The 23,412-nt window shown below is 35.3% G+C and overlaps 3 protein-coding genes across 5 annotated transcripts; 2 read left to right on the plus strand and 1 right to left on the minus strand.

Moving 5' to 3' along the window:
* Positions 1-2,384: 2,384 nt before the first annotated feature.
* On the plus strand, positions 2,385-7,238 carry LOC11419136 (4-coumarate--CoA ligase-like 9). Its single transcript, XM_003602029.4, has 6 exons — positions 2,385-3,529; positions 5,297-5,486; positions 5,879-6,024; positions 6,107-6,174; positions 6,449-6,551; positions 6,955-7,238. Exons 1-6 carry the CDS (start codon positions 2,474-2,476, stop codon positions 7,078-7,080), a joined length of 1,689 nt encoding a protein of 562 aa, XP_003602077.1. The 5' UTR covers positions 2,385-2,473; the 3' UTR covers positions 7,081-7,238.
* Positions 7,239-8,370: 1,132 nt separating this feature from the next.
* Positions 8,371-14,221, plus strand: LOC11414034 (probable aspartyl aminopeptidase). Its single transcript, XM_003602028.4, has 11 exons — positions 8,371-8,548; positions 8,627-8,762; positions 8,841-8,919; positions 9,394-9,596; positions 9,703-9,772; positions 10,271-10,378; positions 10,572-10,727; positions 12,291-12,464; positions 13,185-13,259; positions 13,346-13,486; positions 13,718-14,221. Exons 1-11 carry the CDS (start codon positions 8,464-8,466, stop codon positions 13,937-13,939), a joined length of 1,449 nt encoding a protein of 482 aa, XP_003602076.1. The 5' UTR covers positions 8,371-8,463; the 3' UTR covers positions 13,940-14,221.
* A 1,567-nt stretch (positions 14,222-15,788) lies between these two features.
* Positions 15,789-20,496, minus strand: LOC11418114 (protein BCCIP homolog). 3 transcript variants are annotated; one of them, XM_024780266.2, is made up of 10 exons: positions 20,293-20,496; positions 19,225-19,399; positions 19,048-19,118; positions 18,697-18,921; positions 17,821-18,033; positions 17,642-17,707; positions 17,413-17,505; positions 17,278-17,334; positions 16,124-16,235; positions 15,789-16,035 (listed from the first exon to the last, which is right to left on the minus strand). In XM_024780266.2, exons 1-9 carry the CDS (start codon positions 20,461-20,463, stop codon positions 16,137-16,139), a joined length of 1,170 nt encoding a protein of 389 aa, XP_024636034.1. In that variant the 5' UTR covers positions 20,464-20,496; the 3' UTR covers positions 15,789-16,035; positions 16,124-16,136. The 3 variants fall into 3 exon arrangements, with proteins under 3 accessions (XP_024636034.1, XP_024636035.1, XP_003602073.2); XM_024780267.2 differs by having other exon boundaries at positions 19,225-19,478; positions 20,293-20,433; XM_003602025.4 differs by having other exon boundaries at positions 19,225-19,391; positions 20,293-20,429.
* Positions 20,497-23,412: the final 2,916 nt, after the last annotated feature.

The following is a 23,412-nucleotide window of genomic DNA, read 5'->3' on the forward strand; positions in this document are numbered from 1 at the left end:
TGTAGAAGCAGAAGTAGTTTTTGGTGGTAGATCCTAGATGCGTAGGGTCTTATACTTACGGTCTTTAATGGCTAGTGATAATGAAAAATTGCATGTGTTGTGTTGTGTTAGCACAAAATACATGTTTATTGGACATTTAGAATTGTGTGGCGTTTTTTTTAATCCAGTCTAATTTTTTGGTAAAATAATCACCCATAAATCTTCAACTCCGTCAACAAACCCATAAAAATACTCATAACTCACATTATTTTTTATACTCTCATGAACAAAAGATACAATACTTATTATTTTTTTTCTTCCCTCATCTTCTCTCATGTTCAAATTTATTTTTTCGCATTTGTTTTTTTCTTCTAATTTCCTTTCTCTTTTTCCATGACTGAAAGGAACTTGAACATCCTTATATAAAACCGTCACCAACCAACCTTTTTCAACATGTTGTGCCTTCGTTTTAAATTATTTGGATAGAAGAATATATTTTGAGCAACATATAATATATTTGGATAAAATAATATATTTTGGGCAACATATAAGTAAGATGACTAATATATCTAATGTCATAAAAAAAATCTAATGTCATAAGATTTTGTGTGTTTTGTCTTAATATAATATTGTAATCATACTCAATTTAGGATCCCCTAAAGTCTTAGAGTTAAGATGGACTTTTTTGTTAGTTTTTGCATGTAGGCATGGCAATGGGGCGGAGTGGGGACGGATTTTACCTTCTCCGTCCCCATACCTGATTCTCATATACTTACCCGTTACCCTATTCATATCCAACGGGGATGAGAAATTGAATCTCAGCCCCGTCCCCGACGGGTTCGGGTATCCCCGCCCCATCCCCGTATCGAATAATTTTTTTTAATAAAAAATAGAAGTTTTTTTGCATCCTCAAGAACAACGTTGTAAAACATTATCCAACAATATGCTCCCTTTAACATTTGATAGATGGAATGATTTAGTTGATCCTTTAAATATCAATGGTAATTTTTATTAACATGACAATTATCAAACAAAATAACATGACATATCAACATAAAATAATTTTTTACATTTGGGACGGGTATGGGTATGAGTTCGGGGTGGAAACCTATATACTCGTTACCCGTCCCATACCTGTGTTTTGAAATCGGGGAAAACCCATACCCATATCCAAACCCAGTCAAAACGGGAAAAAACCGTCAAATTGGTTTTGGTTCGGGAGGGTAACCGCGGGTATGGGTTTTGTTGCCATGCATGACATTTGTTTAATTTTTATGTTATTTGTTGTTATTGGATGTCATTCGTTTTCATCTTCCTTTTTTTTTATTCAACCTCCATTCTTTCAAACTCTTTCAATATGGTCTTTGGTAAAATATAAAAATAAAAAAAGAAAATGTGTTCAGCTGAGTTAGACAAAAAACATGTTTATTATATATTTTAAAATGATGTGACTTTTTTTAATTAAGTTTAATTTTTTGTTAAAATAATTACCTCAAAATCTACAAATCCTTCAACAAAATCGCAAAATTACGAATCACTCATTCTAATCCCTATACTCTTATGGTCAAAACACTTTATTTATTTATTTTCCTTACCGTTTCTCTCTTGTTTAAATTCATTTTTCACCTTTCATATTTTCTAAGATAAGTATATGTAAAGTAATCTTATAAGCATCTTTGGGTGTGTTTGGTTTGCAAAACAGTAAGTACTGGACAGAACAGTACAACACAAGGCAGAACAGCACAGGACAAATTTTTTATGGTATTGAGTAATTTTTTGTTTTATACGATTTTTGAGGGACAAAATGCTATTTTGGTATTTTAGACAACTTGTACGTGGGACAAAAAATTGTGTTGTGGTTTGGTGAGGGACAAAAATATGAGTTTTTGTCATGTCCCTTGCCTCCAGTTTGTCCTATACCTGAAACAGTTTTACAAATCAAACACTGAACAAATAGAGTTGTTCTGTCCTGTCCTTCATTTTTTAGCAAATATGCGGAGTATCTTATATATATCTGATAAAATATATTTTAAAAATTAAAATAATTAACTTCAATACTTTGTCAGTACGTATCTGCGAGTATCCATAAAGTATCGGTAGTACGTCATCATTTTACGAGTATCCATAAAGTATCGATACCTGATACGAGTACGTCACCATTTTAAAGTATTCGGACTTCATAGTTTATAACTTTATGTGAATGCCAATATATGTCAAAATATAGGTGGTAACCATCAATGGTATACAAATGTTTTTTTTTTTAAAAAAAAAAAAAAAAAGACTATAAAGAATTAAATTAAATATTTCTCTCAATCAGTCGGCCTTATTATAATAGAAAATTGATTAAAAAACTTACCAAAAAAAAAAAGAAAAAATTAACATATTTAACAGTCAACATCATGACATAATCGTGTGTTCTATAACGTATCTTGAACAGAAAGGGCGTGTATGTATCTGTGAACTCTGAACTCATTCAAGTTCAACCACTAGCTCAATGGCCAATACCAACCACACTCTAATGCAGTCACAATCCACCACCATCGACCCAAACACCGGTTACTGTTCTCATTCTAGAACCTTCCACAGCCTCCGTCCAATCGCCCCTCTCCCTCCACCCTCAGAACCTCTCTCCCTAACCGACTATGCACTCTCTCTCCTCTCAACTACCACTGCCGTCTCCAACAACACCACCGCCCTCATCGACGCCGCTACCGATCACCACCTCACTTATCCCACCTTCCTCCGCCAAATCAAATCTCTATCTTCATTCCTTCAATCCCACACTACTCTCTCCAAAGGCCACGTTGCTCTCATCCTCATCCCTTCTTCCATACACGTCCCCGTACTCTATTTCTCCCTCCTCTCCCTCGGCGTCACCATCGCTCCTGCTAACCCACTCTCCTCCCCGTCAGAGTTATCTCATCTCGTTCATCTCATCAATCCCGTCATCGCATTCTCCACTTCCTCAACCGCAACAAAAATCCCTAAACTACCCCTAGGCACTGTCATAACTGATTCTCCTTCTTTTCTTTCCGTGATCAATTCCACCACTGATACTCATACTGAACTTCGCCCGGTTGTAACAAGTCAATCAGATACAGCAGCAATCCTCTTCTCATCCGGAACAACGGGACGAGTCAAAGGAGTATTATTAACTCACGGTAACTTCATAGCTTTAATCGGAGGATTCTGTTTCATGAAGCACGCTTATGATGACGGTATTGAAGATGAACCGCATCCGGTGTCGTTGTTTCCGCTTCCGCTATTTCATGTGTTTGGGTTTTTTATGATGGTGAGAGCTTTGGCAATGGGGGAGACGTTGGTATTGATGCAGAGGTTTGATTTTGAAGGGATGTTGAAGGCGGTTGAAAAGTATAGGATTACGTATATGCCAGTGTCGCCGCCGTTGATTACGGCGTTTACTAAGTCGGAGTTGGTGAAGAAGTATGATATTAGTTCGATTCGGTTGCTTGGGAGCGGTGGTGCGCCGCTTGGGAAGGAGGTTGCGGAGAGCTTCAAAGCTAAATTCCCCAATGTGGAAATTGTGCAGGTTTCAACTTACAACCACCCACTTCTGTATTTTAATTATCATTATTATTATTATTACTATTACTATTGTTGCCTTGAGAGTGTCCTTGTCTATATGATCTTTCTATTGCGATAACGTGTATAGACTGGGAACATTAGTTTTATCACTCTTAATTAAACTTATTTTGATCGTAAATCAAAAGTATATGTATAGATATCTTATACTTTTTGTATTGTAACAAATTACAACTATCTTTTTGAACGACATCAACCATATAACATTCTTACATGTAAATTTGTTTAAAGGTATAATGAAAAGACAGTCAAAATATTTTCTTTATATATAAGTATAGATTATGAGAAAATGAGATATGCTTATTTGAGTATAATAGAATCAATGAAAATCGATTTTAATAGTAGTTGTTTTCTTTTCCTTCTTTTTCTTTACACGGTTGTCTGTTGTCATTGCCTCATTGGATGCATATAGTGACGTTCAATAAAGAATTTTGGACATAGTATTGACTTTCAACGTTGCTCATGTCATACCTTAATTTAAGTTTCATTTGGGGAGGATAAAAGTCTTTTTCTTTTTATTTTTTTAGAGAAGTCTTGAGTTTTTATTATCACTCTTTTTAAATAATAATGAGTTATAAATATTATCACTAGGTTGAAAATAAACTTTGTATAATCAATGAGGATTGATGGAATTCTCTCAAGTGACCAGATTATCCAGTTAAATCCGAGCTAGTACTCATTTTCTATTAATGCCTGTGGGACTCTCCAATAAGAAGTGAATGGACGGTTTTGATTTAGACTGCATTGCCTCGTGTGAAAAAATCACAAAAGGGGATCATATTTCTATTAAGTGACTAACATAACGAGGGATAGCACTTGTGTACCATTATGTTATATAACATTAGCCAATTAAGGTGTGATATGTGACACACACTTTAAAAAACATATATCAAATAAAACATTTATAAAGTAACATTAGTATGTGGCACACTCTTATTGATCAATGTTATATAACATTGGTACCTTAATGGTAAACAAGTGGTGTCACATAATGAGGATGCCATGACTTAATACTAAAATTGGGCCCACCACCATAACTTTTGTTCTTTTAGGCTTACTAAAATTGTCCTGATCCCCCAAAAAACAATTGTCACCGACACATTCTTTTAAATATACAAATTATGTATGAGTTTAACTTGTTTGCCTATTAGAATTAGAGTATATTTACTAATTTTACACATGCAGCTTATTAGCTAGATAAATGTAGAGATGTTTTCCTTCAAAAAAAAAATGTAGAGATATTTTAAAAGCTTATTCAAAGTGGAGTAGTGGTGAAATTTTAATACTTATTTTATAGTCATTTGATTAAATTATTGTTGTGCCAATTGAATAAATAATTAAGAAGTCTAACCACATGTCCTAGCTCAAGTGGCAAATACCGAAATTGTTTGGCTGGATATCCGTGGTTTCTCGGGTTCGAACCCGAGACCTCCAATTTATGTGTGTGAGTTACACGTGGTATTTATCTCTGTTTACAAGAAGCCTCACTCTTTTTTTTTCTTTCTTTCTCCTATCCTATTATAGAAGCATTGGAATTTTGTGTTTGTTTGATTCAAATATATATAGAACATGTGCTTTTTAATATAATTATAGAACATATAATATGAAAAAGAGATGTATTTTTGTTTGAATAAAAGATGTGTGGAATAAAGATGGCAGAATTAAATATATCCTTTTGTTTGTTTGTTTTTTATTGATGTACTGTTACTTTTAGGGATATGGTCTGACTGAAAGTGGAGGAGGGGCAGCAAGAATGATAGGTTTTGATGAAGCTAAGCGCCACGGTTCTGTGGGTCGACTAGCAGAAAATATGGAAGCTAAGATAGTTGACCCTGTTACTGGAGAGGCATTATCTCCTGGCCAGAAAGGGGAGCTTTGGTTGCGAGGACCAACAATCATGAAAGGTGATTAATAAACCTCTCCATTTATGCGAACCATTGCATTTGCATAATGTTAGGCAGTGAAAATGTGCACTAAAAACTAAAGATTTGCTATGTTCATGAAGTTGTAAAATGCAATTATAGATAGAGTTGTGAAAGTTGCAAATAGGCTGACAATGAGTTAAGTAAAGATAATATTAGTGGACAGATTCATGTATTCAATGAATATGTCTCTCACTTTAGTTCATTGATTGGAGTTCATCTCTGTTCGCTCCTTGTTGCCTATCTATTACATATGATTGCTAACAAGATATACCAATTTTTTTGTTAAGCTGTACATACAAGTTAAGTGATGTTTTTGACCAAATATAGCTTGAGATATCTAATTGTTTCTGTTTATTATGGTGCCAGTGCAGGTTATGTAGGAGATGACAAGGCGACTGTTGAGACATTGGATTCAGAGGGATGGCTGAAGACCGGAGATCTTTGTTATTTTGACTCAGATGGTTATCTGTTCATTGTAGATAGACTGAAGGAATTGATCAAATACAAAGCTTATCAGGTGATGCATTGTGAAGTGGACAGATATTTTTGAAGATACCATTTGCTATCGCCTATCTTTACATTTCCTTGCTATTTTTCAGGTTCCCCCAGCTGAATTAGAGCACATACTTCATACCAATCCTGAAATTGCTGATGCTGCAGTAGTCCCGTATGTATCTACTGCTTTAATCAATCATTCGTCTGTGTGTGTGTGTTCAAAAGCAAATCAGAAGTTGTTTTCAATTCATTTCAATGCTTTTCTAAATTATAGTTCGTGTGGAAGTCATAGGAATACTTTTTATTTTTTGTTATCTTTTGTGTTAAATTGTTATTTAATGTATATTGGCCCAGAAGGTGTTGATGTAATTCATTTGCTTTAACATAGTACATGACCGTTTAATAAGAAGGTTCACTAAATCTACTACTAATCTTTTGGGGACCAGGTATCCTGATGAAGATGCAGGGCAAATTCCAATGGCTTTTGTGGTAAGAAAGCCGGGAAGCAACATCACTGCAGCTCAGGTCATGGACTATGTTGCGAAGCAGGTGTGTTCTAAAATGCAGATATGTGGTGAAATTGAATTATCCATCGATTCTCGCTTTTCTTAACTCTTGTTATTGCTTCTTAGTGAATGTGAGGATTGATTGTGAGCTTGATGACATCATGATTTTGTTGCAGTTTTAGAATGTAGTTTATCCAAAATCATAGCGGTGCATCGTGATTTTGTCAAACTTATCGACAATCCAAACATGTAGTTAGATGAACTCGTTGATATTTGAAATTGAACCATCAAATGCTATAAGATACGTGAATATAAATAAAAAAGAAGCATGAGCTTTATTTACCCTCTCCATGGCTCAAAATTTGTACAACTGACTTTGTCTAGACATTGTCACAGTTTATAATTTTACTCTTGTCATGTTTTAATTATGTTCATTATTTTTGCAGGTGACACCGTACAAGAAGATACGACGTGTTTCTTTTATCAACTCTATTCCAAAATCTCCAGCTGGCAAAATTTTAAGAAGGGAATTAGTTGATATTGCTCTAACTAGTGGTTCATCTAAATTGTGATTAATTAAGATAACGATAGAGTCAGAGCTGCACTTGATGCGTGCAACATTTTCCATATTGTTATACTCCTATATGATACTTCACCAATATATGTAATCATTTACTCATTAAAAGGTATTGTGTTTTTTTGAGAGAAGGTATTTTGTGCTTGTTAGTAATTAGTGGTCTAATTTGCACAAACCTTTATCAGCTATTCTTTTGGCTGTACATATATAGCAATGTTCTATAAGCTATTATTTCCTGTAAAATACTAGTTTTTTTTTTTTGTAATATAAGCTTTATTTTTTCTTTTTCTGAAGAGGTGTGGGTAGAAAGAAGATGGTTTCTCTTTATAAGCCATTGTGTTACTCAAAGCAGACAAAATAGCCAATTAAAGATAGCTTCTGATTGACTATTTTCCAGAAGAAAAAAGAAGTAAAAGATACATTATCCAATAGAAAACGAGGGGCTTCAGAACAACTCATGATCTAAAGAGTGCATGAGTTTTTAGAAGGAAGGCATGTCATTGTTATTGGGAGAAGAGAAGCAAATAAATAAAGTTGCTAATATCCTTTCATTCTCAAAGATAGCTCAACTTGTTACTTGTGATCATAAAAAAAAATGATATAGTTTACATTTACATAGCTAAACCAAACTAATCTTCTTCCCATTTTTTGGGATTGGAGAAGAAATGGGAAGAAGGTGGAAAATTAAGAGCAATGAGAATATCAACATTAGAGATTTAGCTAGAAACATGAAACTGAAATTTGAAGAAATTTGAATCACCCACAAAAAAAAATTGAGGAAAATGAAACCAACACAACTAAAGTAACGTAAGTAAAGTTAGTGTGTGTTTGGGATGGTGTTGCTTTTTTCAAAATTGCATTTAGAAATTCCGTTAACGTGGAAACTTGGGTTTTCACCTTCACATTTCCATGGTAGATTTGGTTAGAAACACATGTTTGATTAGAAGATCAAAACAAAACAAAAAATAGTTATGAAATTTAAGTGAAATCAAAGAACAAATTAAAGGATAGAATGTGCAATTTAGCTTAGTTCACAAATCAAAGCTAAAATTGTCGAAATAGTTAGATAGAACGCTGTTATATGTTTGTGTTTCATTTATGGATGATTCATAAGTTGCAAATTTTTGCTATATTTAACTAATTTTTTAATAAATAAATGACAATTATTATTAGAAACACACATATAAATGAAGCAACGAAGTTTAATCCCTAATCACTACATCCAACCTAATAATTTCGACATTTTTGAATTGTTGTTGAAATTGTGTGAGCAGCTTGTGTAAGGTTGAGGGTTCGAATCCGTAAAAAAAAAAAACATAAAAATTGATTGAGTTAATGAAACAGTTCTAGAACGCACTGTAACGTGAATCCGAAAAACATGGCGAAGGAAGAAAGCACCCACACCGTCGTCTCTGATCTAATCAACTTCCTCAACGCATCTCCAACCGCTTTCCACGCCGTCGGTAATAACCATCTCCTCTCTTCTCTTCTCTTCTCTCCCAATTCACAACTCCTTATTCACTCACCGTTTCTCTTTTCAGACGATGCCAAGAAGCGGTTACAATCCGCAGGGTACCATCAAATCTCTGAGAAGGAAACTTGGGAACTGAAAGCTGGCCATAAATACTTCTTCACCAGAAACCATTCCACTATCGTAGCTTTCGCCATCGGCAAAAGGTTCAATCCTTCGCTGTTTATTTTAATGGAAATTGTTGATTAATGCAATGTTTTTCATTTTTTGAATTTCATTATCAGATTTGTTGGTGGAAATGGATTTCACATAGTTGGTGCACATACCGATAGTCCTTGCTTGAAACTGAAGCCAGTGTCGAAGGTAATTAATTCATTGTTTGATTAATTTTGATTCATGGATATTTGATTAGTTTAAGGGTTGTATTAACTTAGTCTCACATTATCGATACTCTAAAATGATTACCGGAAACCTGAATTGCAAAATGTTACAATATCAACAGAGGGATGAATTTGATTAATATTTTGCAATTTTAGGGATCATTCTAGAATTATTGGCAACGTGAGGAGCTAGATTGGCATAGGGCCTGTTTGGATAAACAACTTATTTTCAGCTTATAGAACAGGCGCTTATCATGATAAGCACTTATGCTTATAGCTTAGCTTACACATGCTATAAGCTGTTTTTACAAGCTATAAGCCTGTGAAAACTGTCCTAAGCTGTTTTCATAAGTTCTCCTAAAGAGTCTCACAAAACGTGTGCCAGTAGATACAAATTTTTAATTAGTCGATGGTTATTTGATTAGTGAGGGAGGTTTACTTTGGTTTGTTTATGCAGGTGGTTAAGGGTGGAATATTGGAGGTTGGTGTTCAAACATATGGAGGAGGTTTATGGCACACATGGTTCGATCGTGATTTGACTGTTGCTGGGAGGGTTATCTTGAAAAAAGAAAATGCAGGTTCTGTTTCATATTCACATCGCCTTGTTAGAATTGAGGAACCTATAATGCGTGTCCCCACTTTGGCTATTCACTTAGACAGGTTTTTGTTGCTATTAACAACATGTGCATTGTCTCCTTGTTTTGCTTGATTGATTTATCATTATCAATTTATTCTGGTGTTTTATCCTTCGGTTGACTCTTTGCAGAGGTGTTAATGATGGATTCAAAGTAAACACACAGACTCATCTTCTTCCCATCCTGGCAACATCTCTAAAGGTAATCCTGCATTTCCAGTTGATTCGAGCTTCTTAGCTGTTTGCGGAATATCCGATAGAAGTTATTTTTATTATTATGATTGTCACAGTGGTGAGTAATGTCTGGGTTAATCTATCAAGTCATATATCAAATGCTTAGTCCGTTTTCATTTTTTACCTTAAAGACAAGTTATAGGAGCTATTATTCATGCGATTGCACGAGGTTAGACAGCTCAAATATTGGCTAAATATGTAGATCATCACATGAGAATCTCAACATTCAAATGTGGTTTGACCTTCTATTACTATGCAATGTTGCTAGTTAGGACTTGGTATCTCTTTAGTGTATTGAATCGTTGATGCAATCCTTTTGGGCGGGAATACATAGAAATTTTGTCTACGTAGTTAATTTAAAAAAAATAGTAAAGCTCCCACAGACACAGTGCTTGCTCAGATTCACAGTGTTCCTTTTTAATGGTTTGAATTTAGCTTTTATAAATCATTGAACTTTGTTATGCAGGCAGAGGTTAATAAAGTGTCCTCTGAAAACAGTTCAGTTGAAAGTGGGAAGAAAGAAAATGATAAAACAGGCTCTAGCAATGCGAAGCACCACCCTATACTTTTACAGGTTAGCAAACTCTGAAACTTGCAATGCCTTCATGATACTTTTATTGCATTTCAATTATTATTTTCTCTGGGATGAAGTGTTAACACTTTCAAATGTGGTTTTAAATTAAATTAATGTGAGCCTAAGCATGTATACATGACAATTATTAGTCTAATTTATTTTTACTGATTGTCCTCTTTCCTATTCTTCCCAGTTGCTTGCAAGTAAGCTTGAGTGTGAACCAGATGAAATTTATGATTTTGAATTGCAAGCATGTGATACACAACCAAGCATAGTTGCTGGAGCTGCCAAGGAGTTTGTATTTTCAGGACGGCTTGATAACCTCTGCATGTCATTTTGCTCATTGAAGGTTTGAATTTCATTGAGATTGTTTCTTCTATTCAAGATGCAAATGCATGTTTGTAGATATGAACTATGAAATTTAACCTTGACTTTGAAGTGGTATACTTTGAAGTGTACCACTCTAGATGCATTTTGGACTTCTTCATTTATAATATGAGGGCTAAAGAAATTTAAAACATCATGATGTGTGCTTTAATGAATTCTGGGTCAAATTCCGTCTTCTTTCAGTCGACGAACTTTCGAAATGATGGATCATTTAATCCAAGTCAAATGGTTTTGTTATCTATTCCTTTATTGCAGTATCTATTGATGTAGTAAGGGCAATGCGAGATCAATAATGTTTTCGGTAATATTATACTGGATCCGATCTCAATTAAATGAGGTTTTTGTTGTGTATTCTTTTAGATTTAGATACCAATGTCAGTGTGATACCAATGCCTACATGATGATCTAAGAAAATTTTAAATTGAAAATTACGAAATAACACAAATCTTTACACATTGTCCACTCTTCCTCACTCTTCTTCCCTTTTATTCCTTACAAATCATAACATAATTTGCCTCCCTTATTTCCTTTATTCCCTCACTGGCCTGGAAGTTCGTTACCAATCATGCCCTCCCCTCTGTGCATTAGGGACCTTGATCCCCTGTATCCCTTCCTTGTAGTCACCTAAATGCTAAGGGCTTCCTAACGATACTTTTCCTTGAAGATTTTTGACAAGGAGGAATATTGGGAATTGTCTCCCATGTTCTCTCTCACTCTGTCTCCCCTCCCTTTACATTATGCTTAGACATGTTTTGCTTACAGACCTGATGAATAATTTCTATGTGAATTCATAAGCGGTTCTTACTATAGAGATAAGGATCTTTTGAGTGAGAACTCTTTTTGTGAATGTGTCATTCTGGTTGTATAGCTTGAGTCCTACACCCTCCGGTCACTATTTTAAGCAAAAATGCACTTTTTAAGTTCATTGAATAAGTGATGTATGTGGTCTGACCAGAGTGTGCATTTATAAAAATAAACTAGGGTAGTCAGATTACCATATTAAATGAGGTTTTTTCCCATATTACCAGAGTCCACCTGTAACACTAAGTATGCCTGATATACAGAAAAATATTAACTTCCCTCTCATTCCCGGCCCATACCACCCATTTTCCTTATGAATCAGAGCCTCTCGATCTCTTTTTGTCTCTTCACAAGTTCTCCCCACTTTTTGCTAGGGTAGTCAAATATTCGAATGGAAGTAGTATTTACAAGGCAGAAGTCTGATCAAGATGTGATTGTGCATTTTAAATTAACAATATTTTTAATTTTTTTTCTTTAAAAACAAATTTTTTTTTCTCAAATGAGAGGGAACTAGGATGACTATTTTGAAGTTCAGTTTACTTCAATATTGGGCTTTAGATTTCCTTTTTGTTATTTTTTATGCAGATGTTTATGTGCAAGTATATTTTGATTTTGACAACCATGTCTGGAATTTAGAATGTGCTTCTGTACGATGTGTAAAGTTCTCATGTAAAGTAATAATTTTTTTTACCATAATATGCTGACACCTTGGTTTCACTTTCAGGCATTAATAGATGCTACATCCTCTGACAGCAGTCTTGAGGAAGAGCCTGGTGTTAGTATGGTGGCTTTGTTTGACCATGAAGAATGTGGATCTAACTCTGCTCAAGGAGCTGGCTCTCCTGTCGTGCTAGATGCTATCTCTAGGATCACAGAATCCTTCAGCCCAAATTCCAAGGTATATATAATTTTTCGTTTTGTTGTTTTCCCTTTTTTATTCTCATGGACTTCCATATATGACTTAGTGTGGCTAAAAAACTAAATGGTTGTCTATTTTTCGTTCCACTGTGGACTTGCATTACACATGTAGAGTACCTTTATCACACAATGGGGTATATTATAAACCTCATCTTTTTTGTTCAAAGAACCATTCTGAAATCCTAGAATTTACACCTGAGTTCCAAAAACACACTAAAAATTGGTAAATATCATAAATACTGTATATACAATAATTTCATGTCTAAATTGCAGAAAATTAATAAGACGCAATGATATATGTATTCTAACCCTTAGTAGTAAAGCAGGTTGTGAGTGCTATGTGCGTAAACTAGGATAATAAGTTGAAATGCAACGTATTTTGATTGTGACCAGTTAAAACTAAAGCTTTGGAAAACGCTATTTACTCTCTTAATCGGTCTTCTCATTGTTAGTTTGAAGTTTGAACTACACATTAACAGTCCGAATGTTTCTGAATCTTAAACGGGTTCAATGGGGTAAAGTACATGTTTCTGAAACATTAGTGCAGCAATATCAAAGGTTTTAATATTTTGCACTCAATTTACAGCACCATTCTACAAGATAGTGTTCCAGATATTTAAATGGTGGAAAGTGGAATAACTGCATTCTAATTATGCTTTTCAGTTATCTAATTAGTTTTCTTCATGGTGATTTTGTTTAGCTTCTTGAGAAAGCAGTGCAAAGAAGCTTCCTTGTATCTGCTGACATGGCACATGCACTACACCCGAATTACATGGTAAGTCTTCTTGCATGCCTTGATTTACTGTTGCCAATAATTCAAACTACTGCTGCTTATGGAAATTTTGACCTAATTTCTTGCAGGACAGGCATGAAGAAAACCATCAGCCTAAACTACATGGAGGACTTGTTATCAAGCAAAATGCAAACCAACGCTATGCCACCAATGCTGTCACATCCTTCATTTTCAGAGAGATAGCATCAAAACATAACCTTCCTGTTCAGGTCAGTTTAATGAAAAGTTTTATCATCATCTCTTTTCTTCCTCTCTGATTGGAACAAACTTTGTAGGAAGATATACAATCATGGACAAAAGTCTTCTCCATTTTAATTTTGGTAGTATTTCAAGGAGCAAAATTGTTACCTGTTTACAAAAAAATAAAAAATAAACTGAACGATTGGAATAATGTTAGCATTGTATGAGATAATGAATAATAATGTGGTATGTTGATGTAGGACTTTGTGGTGCGCAATGACATGGCCTGTGGTTCAACAATAGGTCCTATCCTTGCGAGTGGCATTGGTATTCGAACTGTTGACGTAGGTGCGCCGCAGTTGTCAATGCATAGCATCCGAGAAATGTGCGCTGTTGATGATGTGAAGTATTCATATGAACATTTCAAGGCCTTTTTTAAGGAATTCTCTCATCTAGATGCTAATATAGTCGTGGACATCTAGGTTATTCTTCCCTGAAGATTTTCCCGTCAATCCTCTGCTCTAGATTCCCTTGCTGAATGGGTTAGGATTTGAAATGATGTTTCTTCTAAGTTATAACGCTGATGTTAGCATGGAAAAGTTTGAAATAATATTTCACTTGAGAATGCAATATTTGGGACTACTTTGACTGTGCTTGCTGTTTTTTACTTGAATAGTTCACAATTATACTTCCAGTGTAGACCTATTCAGATGAGAAATGGATATTTCAGAGTAGGGGTTCAAATAAAGTAGTAATATTTTCAAGCAGCATGTAATCCATAAATTGCAGGACGCTGCTGTTACTTGATGCTGCAGCTGTAACATATATAATCTGTGTGCAGATATGGAGTATTCATTCAGTTTAGGGGCCATTGGATTTGCCTACAATTAAAGCAAATATGGAATAGATGAAAAATGAGGGATCAGTGGATTGAAGGGGATGCTTAAACTTTGTTTCAGGTTTCAGCAATAGTTGCCATTCATACATCATGTTTGGATGATAGATTATAAATTTTAAGTTCATGGCACAATCCATTTGAAGAGTATATTTTACTTTATTATCACTGAACAACGTTTTTTTATTTGTTCAAATACATTTGAGAGGTGCTAGCGACACACGCGTGTATAGCTATGCCACGTAACCCTTTTTGGTAACAAATAAACAGGCGACGGTATATGTTTCCTCCACGCACTTATCCTCTCTCGAAACACATTGAAATCTCTATCAAAACAAAAATTGAAATCACCTGCAATCACATCCCTCCCTCAGCCTTGTTCACCGCTGGTCACAACCAAGCTCTCCCCCCACTCCTGTAAGCCACCACATCACCTGACCATTACATGACCCAAACTTTCCTGTACGTGAAGGTCTACACATCTATTAAGATTTATCCAATATAACAGCCCTTAGAAGTTAGATAACAAATTAGAACTTGATCTAGCAATGCTGCCAAATATTAACAACACACAAAATTCCACTTACCACACACACACACACCATCGTTTTGCAAGAATCAAAGCCCTAATCTCGACCAAGGAAAATGAAGGAACCAGTTTCAGGAAACTTAATTTTCTGTAAATGTCCTTAAAATATGGTGTTTTTTGTTGTTGTTGTTGTTTTTTTTTTTAAAGGCACCCTCAAAATATGTACTGGTTGATACAGTTATTAAAGGAATGGGGAATTACATTGCAAGAGTTGCTAGAATTGTATCCAGTATGAACTTCTGGATCGCTTACAGGCTTAAGAAAAAGATGTTCAGCTTTTAGAGTTTCATACATGTGAATGTCTGAAGAGGCGGGATATTAAAAATGTGTGCATTTAGACTTTTTAGTCATTAATTCTTTTTTTTATTAAATTTTTAGTCATTTATTTAACACTAATGATGAAGATGATTCAAACATTTTATTATTAAAAAAATAAAAATATTCATGTATGTTATACTACTCACATAACTCTATTAGGTGAGTTAATTCTCGAATGTTATACTACTCGCATAACTCTATTAGGTGAGTTAATTGGTTTTCTTCCTTTTCATATAGCTAATGAAGAAACCCACACACACTAAATATAAAGAAGAGAGATATTGTATATTCAAACTCGCACTCCAACATATTAAATGTTTATGCAATCTTTTTACCATATGAATTATACCTGCCAAACAAGTTAGTCAGTTGTTCTTTTCAAAAACAACAAAAAAACAATCAACTTTATAATTTAAAATATATAAAAAAAGTAATGAGCGCAAAAAGATTTCTTAGCCAATTTAATCCTTGTTGTTATGTGCTTTTATATAAATTTTTGCTATTGTATTTTTTTCCTATGAATTTGACATTTTTTTAACAAACATATATTCAATCTCCATTTCATTGTGTAACCGAAATATAAAAAAAATATAAAAAAATCCATTTCATTGGTAACTTTTTCAACGCTAACAATAGCATTAGCCAAAAATTGAGAAACACAAAAGTGAACAAACTAACAACGGAGGAACAAGTATTTTCAATATTTTGCCAGTTATCATTGTAGAATAAAGAGGACCACAAAGTTTAACTTTCCCAAAATTTGGCATCTCAAACACCTGCAGGAAAAAAAATCAAACCAAGTTAAAATACAGACAGCTTCATAAAGTCTTAAGATTCTGTTAATGAATTGTCTAGGAACATTACCTTCTGGTTGCCTTCAGCCTTCATTTATTAAAGATGTTAATTGTTGACGAAATGTTGGAATTTTGTCTGCCTCAACAGTCATGATTAATCCCATTGACCTGTAATTCTTCAGCTGTAACAAAAAAAAAAACTGTATAGTTCAGAATAATTGATGATGAGATTACAACACCATTCTACATTCTACAAATCAAATAATATAGCTGAAATAGATTTCTTTGCCTTCCATATTAATAATTTTAAATTTCTAAGTCCTGTTCCTATCTCTTTTTGTAGGTTAAAGCACTGCACTTCAAATTGAAAAACCAGAGAAAATACAAGAGCCGGAGTTCATATCTAATATTTAATGGAACCGACTCTTTCATATTTGTTCATTAAAACTGAAATCAACCAAATTAACGGTAACAAACCCTGAAGTGATTCTAAGGCAGTGGAGAGATATGAGCTAATCAAACATGTCCCATGGTACTAAAAATATAACTTTATTCAGTGACGGAGTCTGTATCGGAGGTGGAGTCGGAGGAGGCTCCATGGATTAAAGGCTAATAACATGAAAAATTCTAAGAATGATTCATAACTAACTTTGTGGTTTGTGAATATTCTGTTTTCACGGATTCTCGATGGAGATGATTACATCTTTATAAAAAGCTGCTAATCCTGCATCATGTGCAGGTTATCAGTAATCGTTTCTAATCATGTGCACAGGTTAGTTTAAGTTTTAACTAACCTACAGCTGTCACTAACAGCTAGTACTTAACCGACGTATAACTACTGCGTAGTTAACCTATTAACACTTTTCTTATAAGTTATAACAACCAAAGTAAAACAGACAATCATTCAACAGACAAATTTAATAAAATTTGTTGAGAAGAAACTAAAATTTATTAAAGCTGTCAATTTGTAGAAAAGAAAACTTATTAAAAATTTATACACTAAATTCCATTTATATAAACACTGCAACCCACAAATAGATCACAAGGCAAAGATCAGAAGAAGTAAACAAATATAGTGCTTATTTATTTCTCAAACCAACGGAGGTCTATCTATGTATTTCAACAAGTTACTTCCATAAATTAACTAAAAAAGAGTAACTTTCAGCAGGTTAATAGAAACATCATGATAATGGTCTTTTGAGATGTAAGAATCATATAACTTGCCTCATGAGGTGCAGGCTGCTGAGTGCGTAGAGGAAAACAGAAGGACCACGAACTTAACTGGAAATTATTTTGGACAATAATCAGTACTCAGATACAAAATAGTTCAAAATGATGGCACCAGGATACTAACGATACCTCGTGAAAAATTTCATCCTCTGGCTTTACGTATACTATTTCCTCTTCTCTATCATCGCTCCGTTTTCTTTTCTGTTGCTCTGCATTCTTGTGCTATATTTGTACAACCAGAAATGAAATAAAACATTACAAAACAAGTGGAGCAGAAGAAAATGATGTTAACCATAAAAGCTCAAAATAGCAATAAGAGGACAATAAATAGGAAGGAGATACTGCAAAAGAATAATACCTTGTAAATTTTACTAAGTATTATATAATGCTTAAACTGGAAGGAATTCCGGAGGTCCTCTGTTGGCTGTTAAGTGCGCAACATAACAACATAAGTTTCAAAGTGAAAATTAGTCCACCAGCTGTCAAACAGAAAAACATTTTAACACCCTCACCCATCTGATGCTATCGATGTCTCACCTCATCTTCTGTGGCCCATGACACTTCATTAAAAAGAGAATCATAAAGATGTGGTAAAAGTTGGGGAGGAAGGTTCACCACACGTTGTGATACCAGAAGACCTACATTATGTGCTCGTTCCCCCAAAAGTAATCTCAACTGATCACCAACGCCCTTCTCTTGGCTTGCTTTAAGGAGGAGAAATTCCTTGAGTTTCATAATACATCTTTGCTCCTAGAAAAATTATTAGGCTCAATTTAGATTAGCGGAGTTTCTCAAATAAAAGATGTATTTGGATCCAAACTTACAAATAAAATATAACTTTATAAATTTAAATGTGTTAATAGATAAGTTAGATGACAGAGCTTCTAAAAAAGTGAGGGGTAGATGTTAATTTTAGCTTATGAATGAACTAGTTCTTAGTTAAGTTCTTATGACTGTTGAGATGTTAAACCAGTCAGTCATAAACAAAATTTTGAAATTACTGCGAGCCACCATTCAATGAACCAAAAACATTAAAGAAACATTGGAGATTGAAATAAGCATGAAATGATTAAGATTCAATTTCCACACAAATTCCTTTTTTCTTGATTACCAAACTACACATATGATTACTATTTTGGTGAGGAAACTTTCTGCAACAAATGGCTAACTAGTAAAAAAGCACAACGGTAAAATGGATATAAAAACTGAACAATTTTTTCCGAAAGAAAAAATCAATTTTCTTTGTATTTAAAATGAGATACCCACCAAAGATAAAGAGGAATAAACAAATAAGAAGAAAAGTAAGTCAAGGTGATCACACAGTAAACGCGACAATTATATATTACATTCAAGGCACCAAAAAAGTAAAGGAAAAAGAGGCAAAAACATCATATGTGATACCATGTGACTTACCCTATACCTCCATAAATTAAGAGCGGTAGCAAGAGCGAAAACTCCTTCGTCCTCATCATCCTCTACCTTCACAACAGTCCCTACAGTAGTCTGTTCCAAAATCAAGTCTGCAAAGCCACTCAAATCCCATTCTTCGACATCAAGGTAAGTTTGCAGCAAGGTCTTAACTCCATGGAAATCGTTGGGTTTAGGATCAAAAAAGGCAAAATCTGCTTGGACAACTCCCTTGAACAACAGAGACATTATATCAATCAATTTTGCTTGTTCAACGATACGATCTTGAAATTTAAACTTTTCAAATTATAATAACAAGCAATCACGGAAATTAAATTATAGCATAAGAGGTTTTACATCAAACTCCCCATCAGATGACTCGGACCCTTCTGGTCTCTCTTCCAAAGTGTGCTTGCTGGAGCCATTGCCTAAGAAGTGGGTCAGAAATAGGCATGCAAAGTGTAAATCATAAAAGGCACTTAAAAACATGAGTTCATCAACATTTAAATTATAAAAGGGAAAAAGGTGTCTTACTAGTAGAGGAACGGGTGGGTTTCTCAGAGGATTCAATGGATTTGGAACGACGGTTTGGCTTAGAAACGGAGGCCATACGAGCAAGAGCGCGGGCAAAAGGGGAGAATGTAACGGGCCAAGATTTGGGTCGTTGCTTCCTTCTTGGCTTTCGAGGCATTTCGAAAACACTGAAAAGCTGTATTCTTAAGCACTAAGAAAATATTTTGGCCTAATACTTGCCGCAGGTTTTTTTATGTCTTTCGTAACTGATTGACCTGTTTTTTAAAAAAGTAATTGAGGAAGGGGAAATTTATATTTATTAAGGTGACACTATTGACTATTTTACAATCGGCCCGAGTAGATTTGAACTTCGTAAGGTTAAGCCCTAAAACAAGTAACCACTAAACTTGCACCTATGCTATTTCACACAAAAGCTTTTAAATACGACATTGGGACCGTCTCATAGGTCAATAGGCTAAGGGGTAAGGGACTTAAAACAACACTACAAATTTTGATTAACACAGGATATGTTAAATAATAATAGAATAATTTTCCTTCTTAAAAAAGCTGCAAATGCAAAATAATAGGTTTGTGTCACTGCTGCTAGGGTACCGCAGATAAAATCAATAAGGAAATATAAATATAATCAATAGACACGTTTAAAAATTATGAAAATATTGTCAACCATTGTAGCACGGACACTTGATATCGAAATGACAATGACACTTGTGGTTACATTCAATTATGTAATTTTCGTAAATTACTGTTAGTGCCAGTGGAGTCGATGCTTCACGGCTGTCCACGTTAGGGAACATATTAAGTGATGGAAATCCCTAATGTTTATTTCATCCCTAACTTTACCATTTAGTTTGATAATAAATTGATCATAACTAACAACTTAACAACTCTTAAACCATCCAGATTTCCAACTTTACCAATAACTTTACATGAAGGTATAGTGCATTTTGAAACTAGTATGTATGTTATTAGGTAGAATCAGTTGAGTTTGCAGAACCAGTGAGTGACTCAGTCAGGAGCACCGTGAAAGTTAGATTATGATAAACGGAGAAAACAGATGAAAGGAAATACCTGCGGTGAGGTGGACGAACGACGGTTTCGTGACGGCGGGACTGACTGTGAGGGTTCTCTTTGGTGTGCAAAAATCAGAGTTTCGTGAAAGAAGTTTTGAATAGTCTTTTGGGGAAGTATCGTTCTGCTAGCTGCACCCCCATCAAATTTGGAGAATTGCTGTTCCCACATATAGTATGGCTGTGCCACACGAGTAAAATACCAAAATGCCCTTCGGCAGTTAACTGCCGAAGTTTTGAGTGAACCGGCGGCAGCAAACTACCGAGGAAAACTGATCATAACCAGAACGCAGAAACTCAGTTTTCTTCATTCTTCTTCAAACTTCTTCCAAACCATCCAACTTCTCCAAATTCGTTTTTTCAGCAAAATCAAGTGCATCATCTTCATTTAAACACAAGTAAGTATATTGACTCATTTTTAATCATAATGTTAGTTTGGGTAGGTATTTTTTTTTAAAAAATGGTAGTTTTCATGTGGTTAGGGTTAATGTATGAATTGAATTTTTGATGAGTGCATGTAGTTTATAATTGAATGTAGTTGGTTTAATTGATGATTGAATGATGTTAGGGTATAATGTGGTTTTGATTGGTGGCAAAATAACACATTTTGAGTATTTTGATACTTTGCACACAAAGTGTTTGATAAAATGTGTCAATGACAATTTTATTGATTATTTAGTTAGTTTAGGTATTGGATACGATCTTGATTGTAATTCGAAAACGTGTATGTTGAATTAAGTTGAATGCATATTGAAAAAGTGTATATTGAATTAGGTTGAATGTGTATATTGAATTATGTTTAGTGTAGGTTGAATGTGTATGATAATGCATTTGATTTTTTGCGTTTGAATGTTAATGATAATGTGTATGATAATGTTTAGGTTCAATCAATGTCTTTATTTTGGTAAAGTGGTTTAATGTGAAAGCGGTTATGTTTAGGTTATGTTTAGGTTGAATGTGAAAGTGTAGGTTTTGTTTAGGTTTACTGTTTGTTGATAAAGTGGTTGAATGATATTAATTTTTATTTTTTATTTTTTGTAGATATGGCCGATCAGGACCCCATTAATCCATCGAGGATGATTGGTGGTAGGCGTGCCATGACTCAGAGCCACCGCAGGGAGAGACAGAGTGCCCACATCCCAAAGAGGGGTAGAGGTCGGAGGGGAGATGGCTCAGGAAGCTCTCAGGCTACACAGCCTGAGGAGTCACAGGTTGTTGACCCGTCACAGCCTGTTGACCAGACTGCGGTGGAGTACCTGAACTATCAGGATCAGGTACATCATGATGTGACGGACGGTGGATATGACCAGGATCATATACCACATGAGCAGGATGCAGGAGACGAGGATGACATTGCAGCAGCTGCTGCACCGGAGGTGTTACCTACGGACCCTCCCTTTCCTGGTGGATCGGCTGACTTGTCCTTGCTCCACTCTTATGCCGGTCATGTGGCGTTGTCACTCTGGTATAATTCAAATAATGTAAGTGTATTTTTTTTAATTGTTTTTTCTTTATGTTAAAATATTTTCTTTAATTTAAATGTGTGTTTGTTTAATTATTATATCCACTTTTATATGTGTTTTTTTTAATTGGTTTTTCTTTATGTTAAAATATTTTCTTTAAATGTGTGTTTGTTTTTATTATTATATCCACCTCTATATGTGTTTTTTTTAATTCTTTTTCTTTATGTTTAATTATTTTCTTTAAATGTGTGTTTATTTTAATTATTATATACACTGTTATATGTTTATTTTTTTAATTCTATTTTTTATGTTTAATTGTTTTGTTTATATGTGTTTTTAATTATTATATACACTGTTATACATTGTTATGTGTTTTTATGTTTAATTATTATATCCATATTTTTTTTTCTATTATTTCAGGTTCGTAAGACCCGCGTGCTTAAACCGATTAATCATGGGGCGAAGATTCTCACTCTCGGACGCCCTAACGGGAATGAGAATTGGTTTTGGGATGCGCTTCAGCAGAGCGGGCTACATGACTTGGTCTACTTGGGGTACTCCACCGTGCCTCATGCCCTGCTGCTTACTTTATGCGAGAGGTGGCATCCGGAGACCAGCACCTTCCACATGCCGATGGGGGAGATGACTGTGACATTGGATGATGTCGCATGTCTCATGCATCTTCCTATTGAGGGGCGGATGTTGGCCCATGGGAAGAAGATGCCCAAGCATGAGGGAGCGGCACTGCTGATGACGTATCTTGGTGTGGCCCAGCATGAGGCTGAGAAGATCTGCAACCAGGAGTACGGTGGGTACATTAGCTACCCCAGGCTGAGGGACTTCTATACCTCGTACCTTGGTAGGGCCAACGTATTGGCGGGTACGGAGGATCCTGAGGAGGTTGAGGAGCTGGAGAGGGTCAGGACGTACTGCGTCCGGTGTTACCTTCTGTACTTGGTTGGATGCTTGTTGTTTGGCGATAGAAGCAACAAGCGCATCGAGCTGATATATTTGACGACCATGGCGGACGGCTACGCAGGGATGCGTAATTATTCCTGGGGAGCTATGACCCTCGCCTACCTATACGGCGAGTTGGCGGATGCATGTAGGCCTGGACACAGAGCGCTTGGGGGGAGCGTGACACTGCTCACTGTAAGAAAACTGAAATTTTATATTTATGTTAACTTTATTTTTTTGTGAACTTTTAATTTTTTGTTATATTTTTCCGTGCGTAATAATTTATAAATGTTATTTGTTTGGTTTGTGCAGGCATGGTTTTTGGCGCATTTTCCAGGGTTTTTCAGTGTTGATCTCAACACTGACTACCTGGAAAACTATCCGGTTGCAGCGAGGTGGAAGCTCCAGAAGGGTCATGGGGAGGGGATCACGTATCGGTCACTGCTCGATCGTATACAGTTAGATGATGTATGTTGGAGACCGTACGAGGAGCACATAGAGATCCAGGACTTCGAGGAGGTTTTCTGGTATTCTGGATGGATTATGTGCGGCGTCCATAGGGTGTACCGTCACTTGCCCGAGAGGGTTTTGAGGCAGTACGGATACGTGCAGACCATCCCCAGACATCCGACTGATGTTAGGGACCTCCCCCCGCCTTCCATTGTGCAGATGTTCATCGATTTTCGCACTCACACGCTTAA

The sequence above is a fragment of the Medicago truncatula genome, chromosome 3 (genome assembly GCF_003473485.1).
Source record: "Medicago truncatula cultivar Jemalong A17 chromosome 3, MtrunA17r5.0-ANR, whole genome shotgun sequence".
NCBI lineage: Eukaryota > Viridiplantae > Streptophyta > Magnoliopsida > Fabales > Fabaceae > Medicago > Medicago truncatula.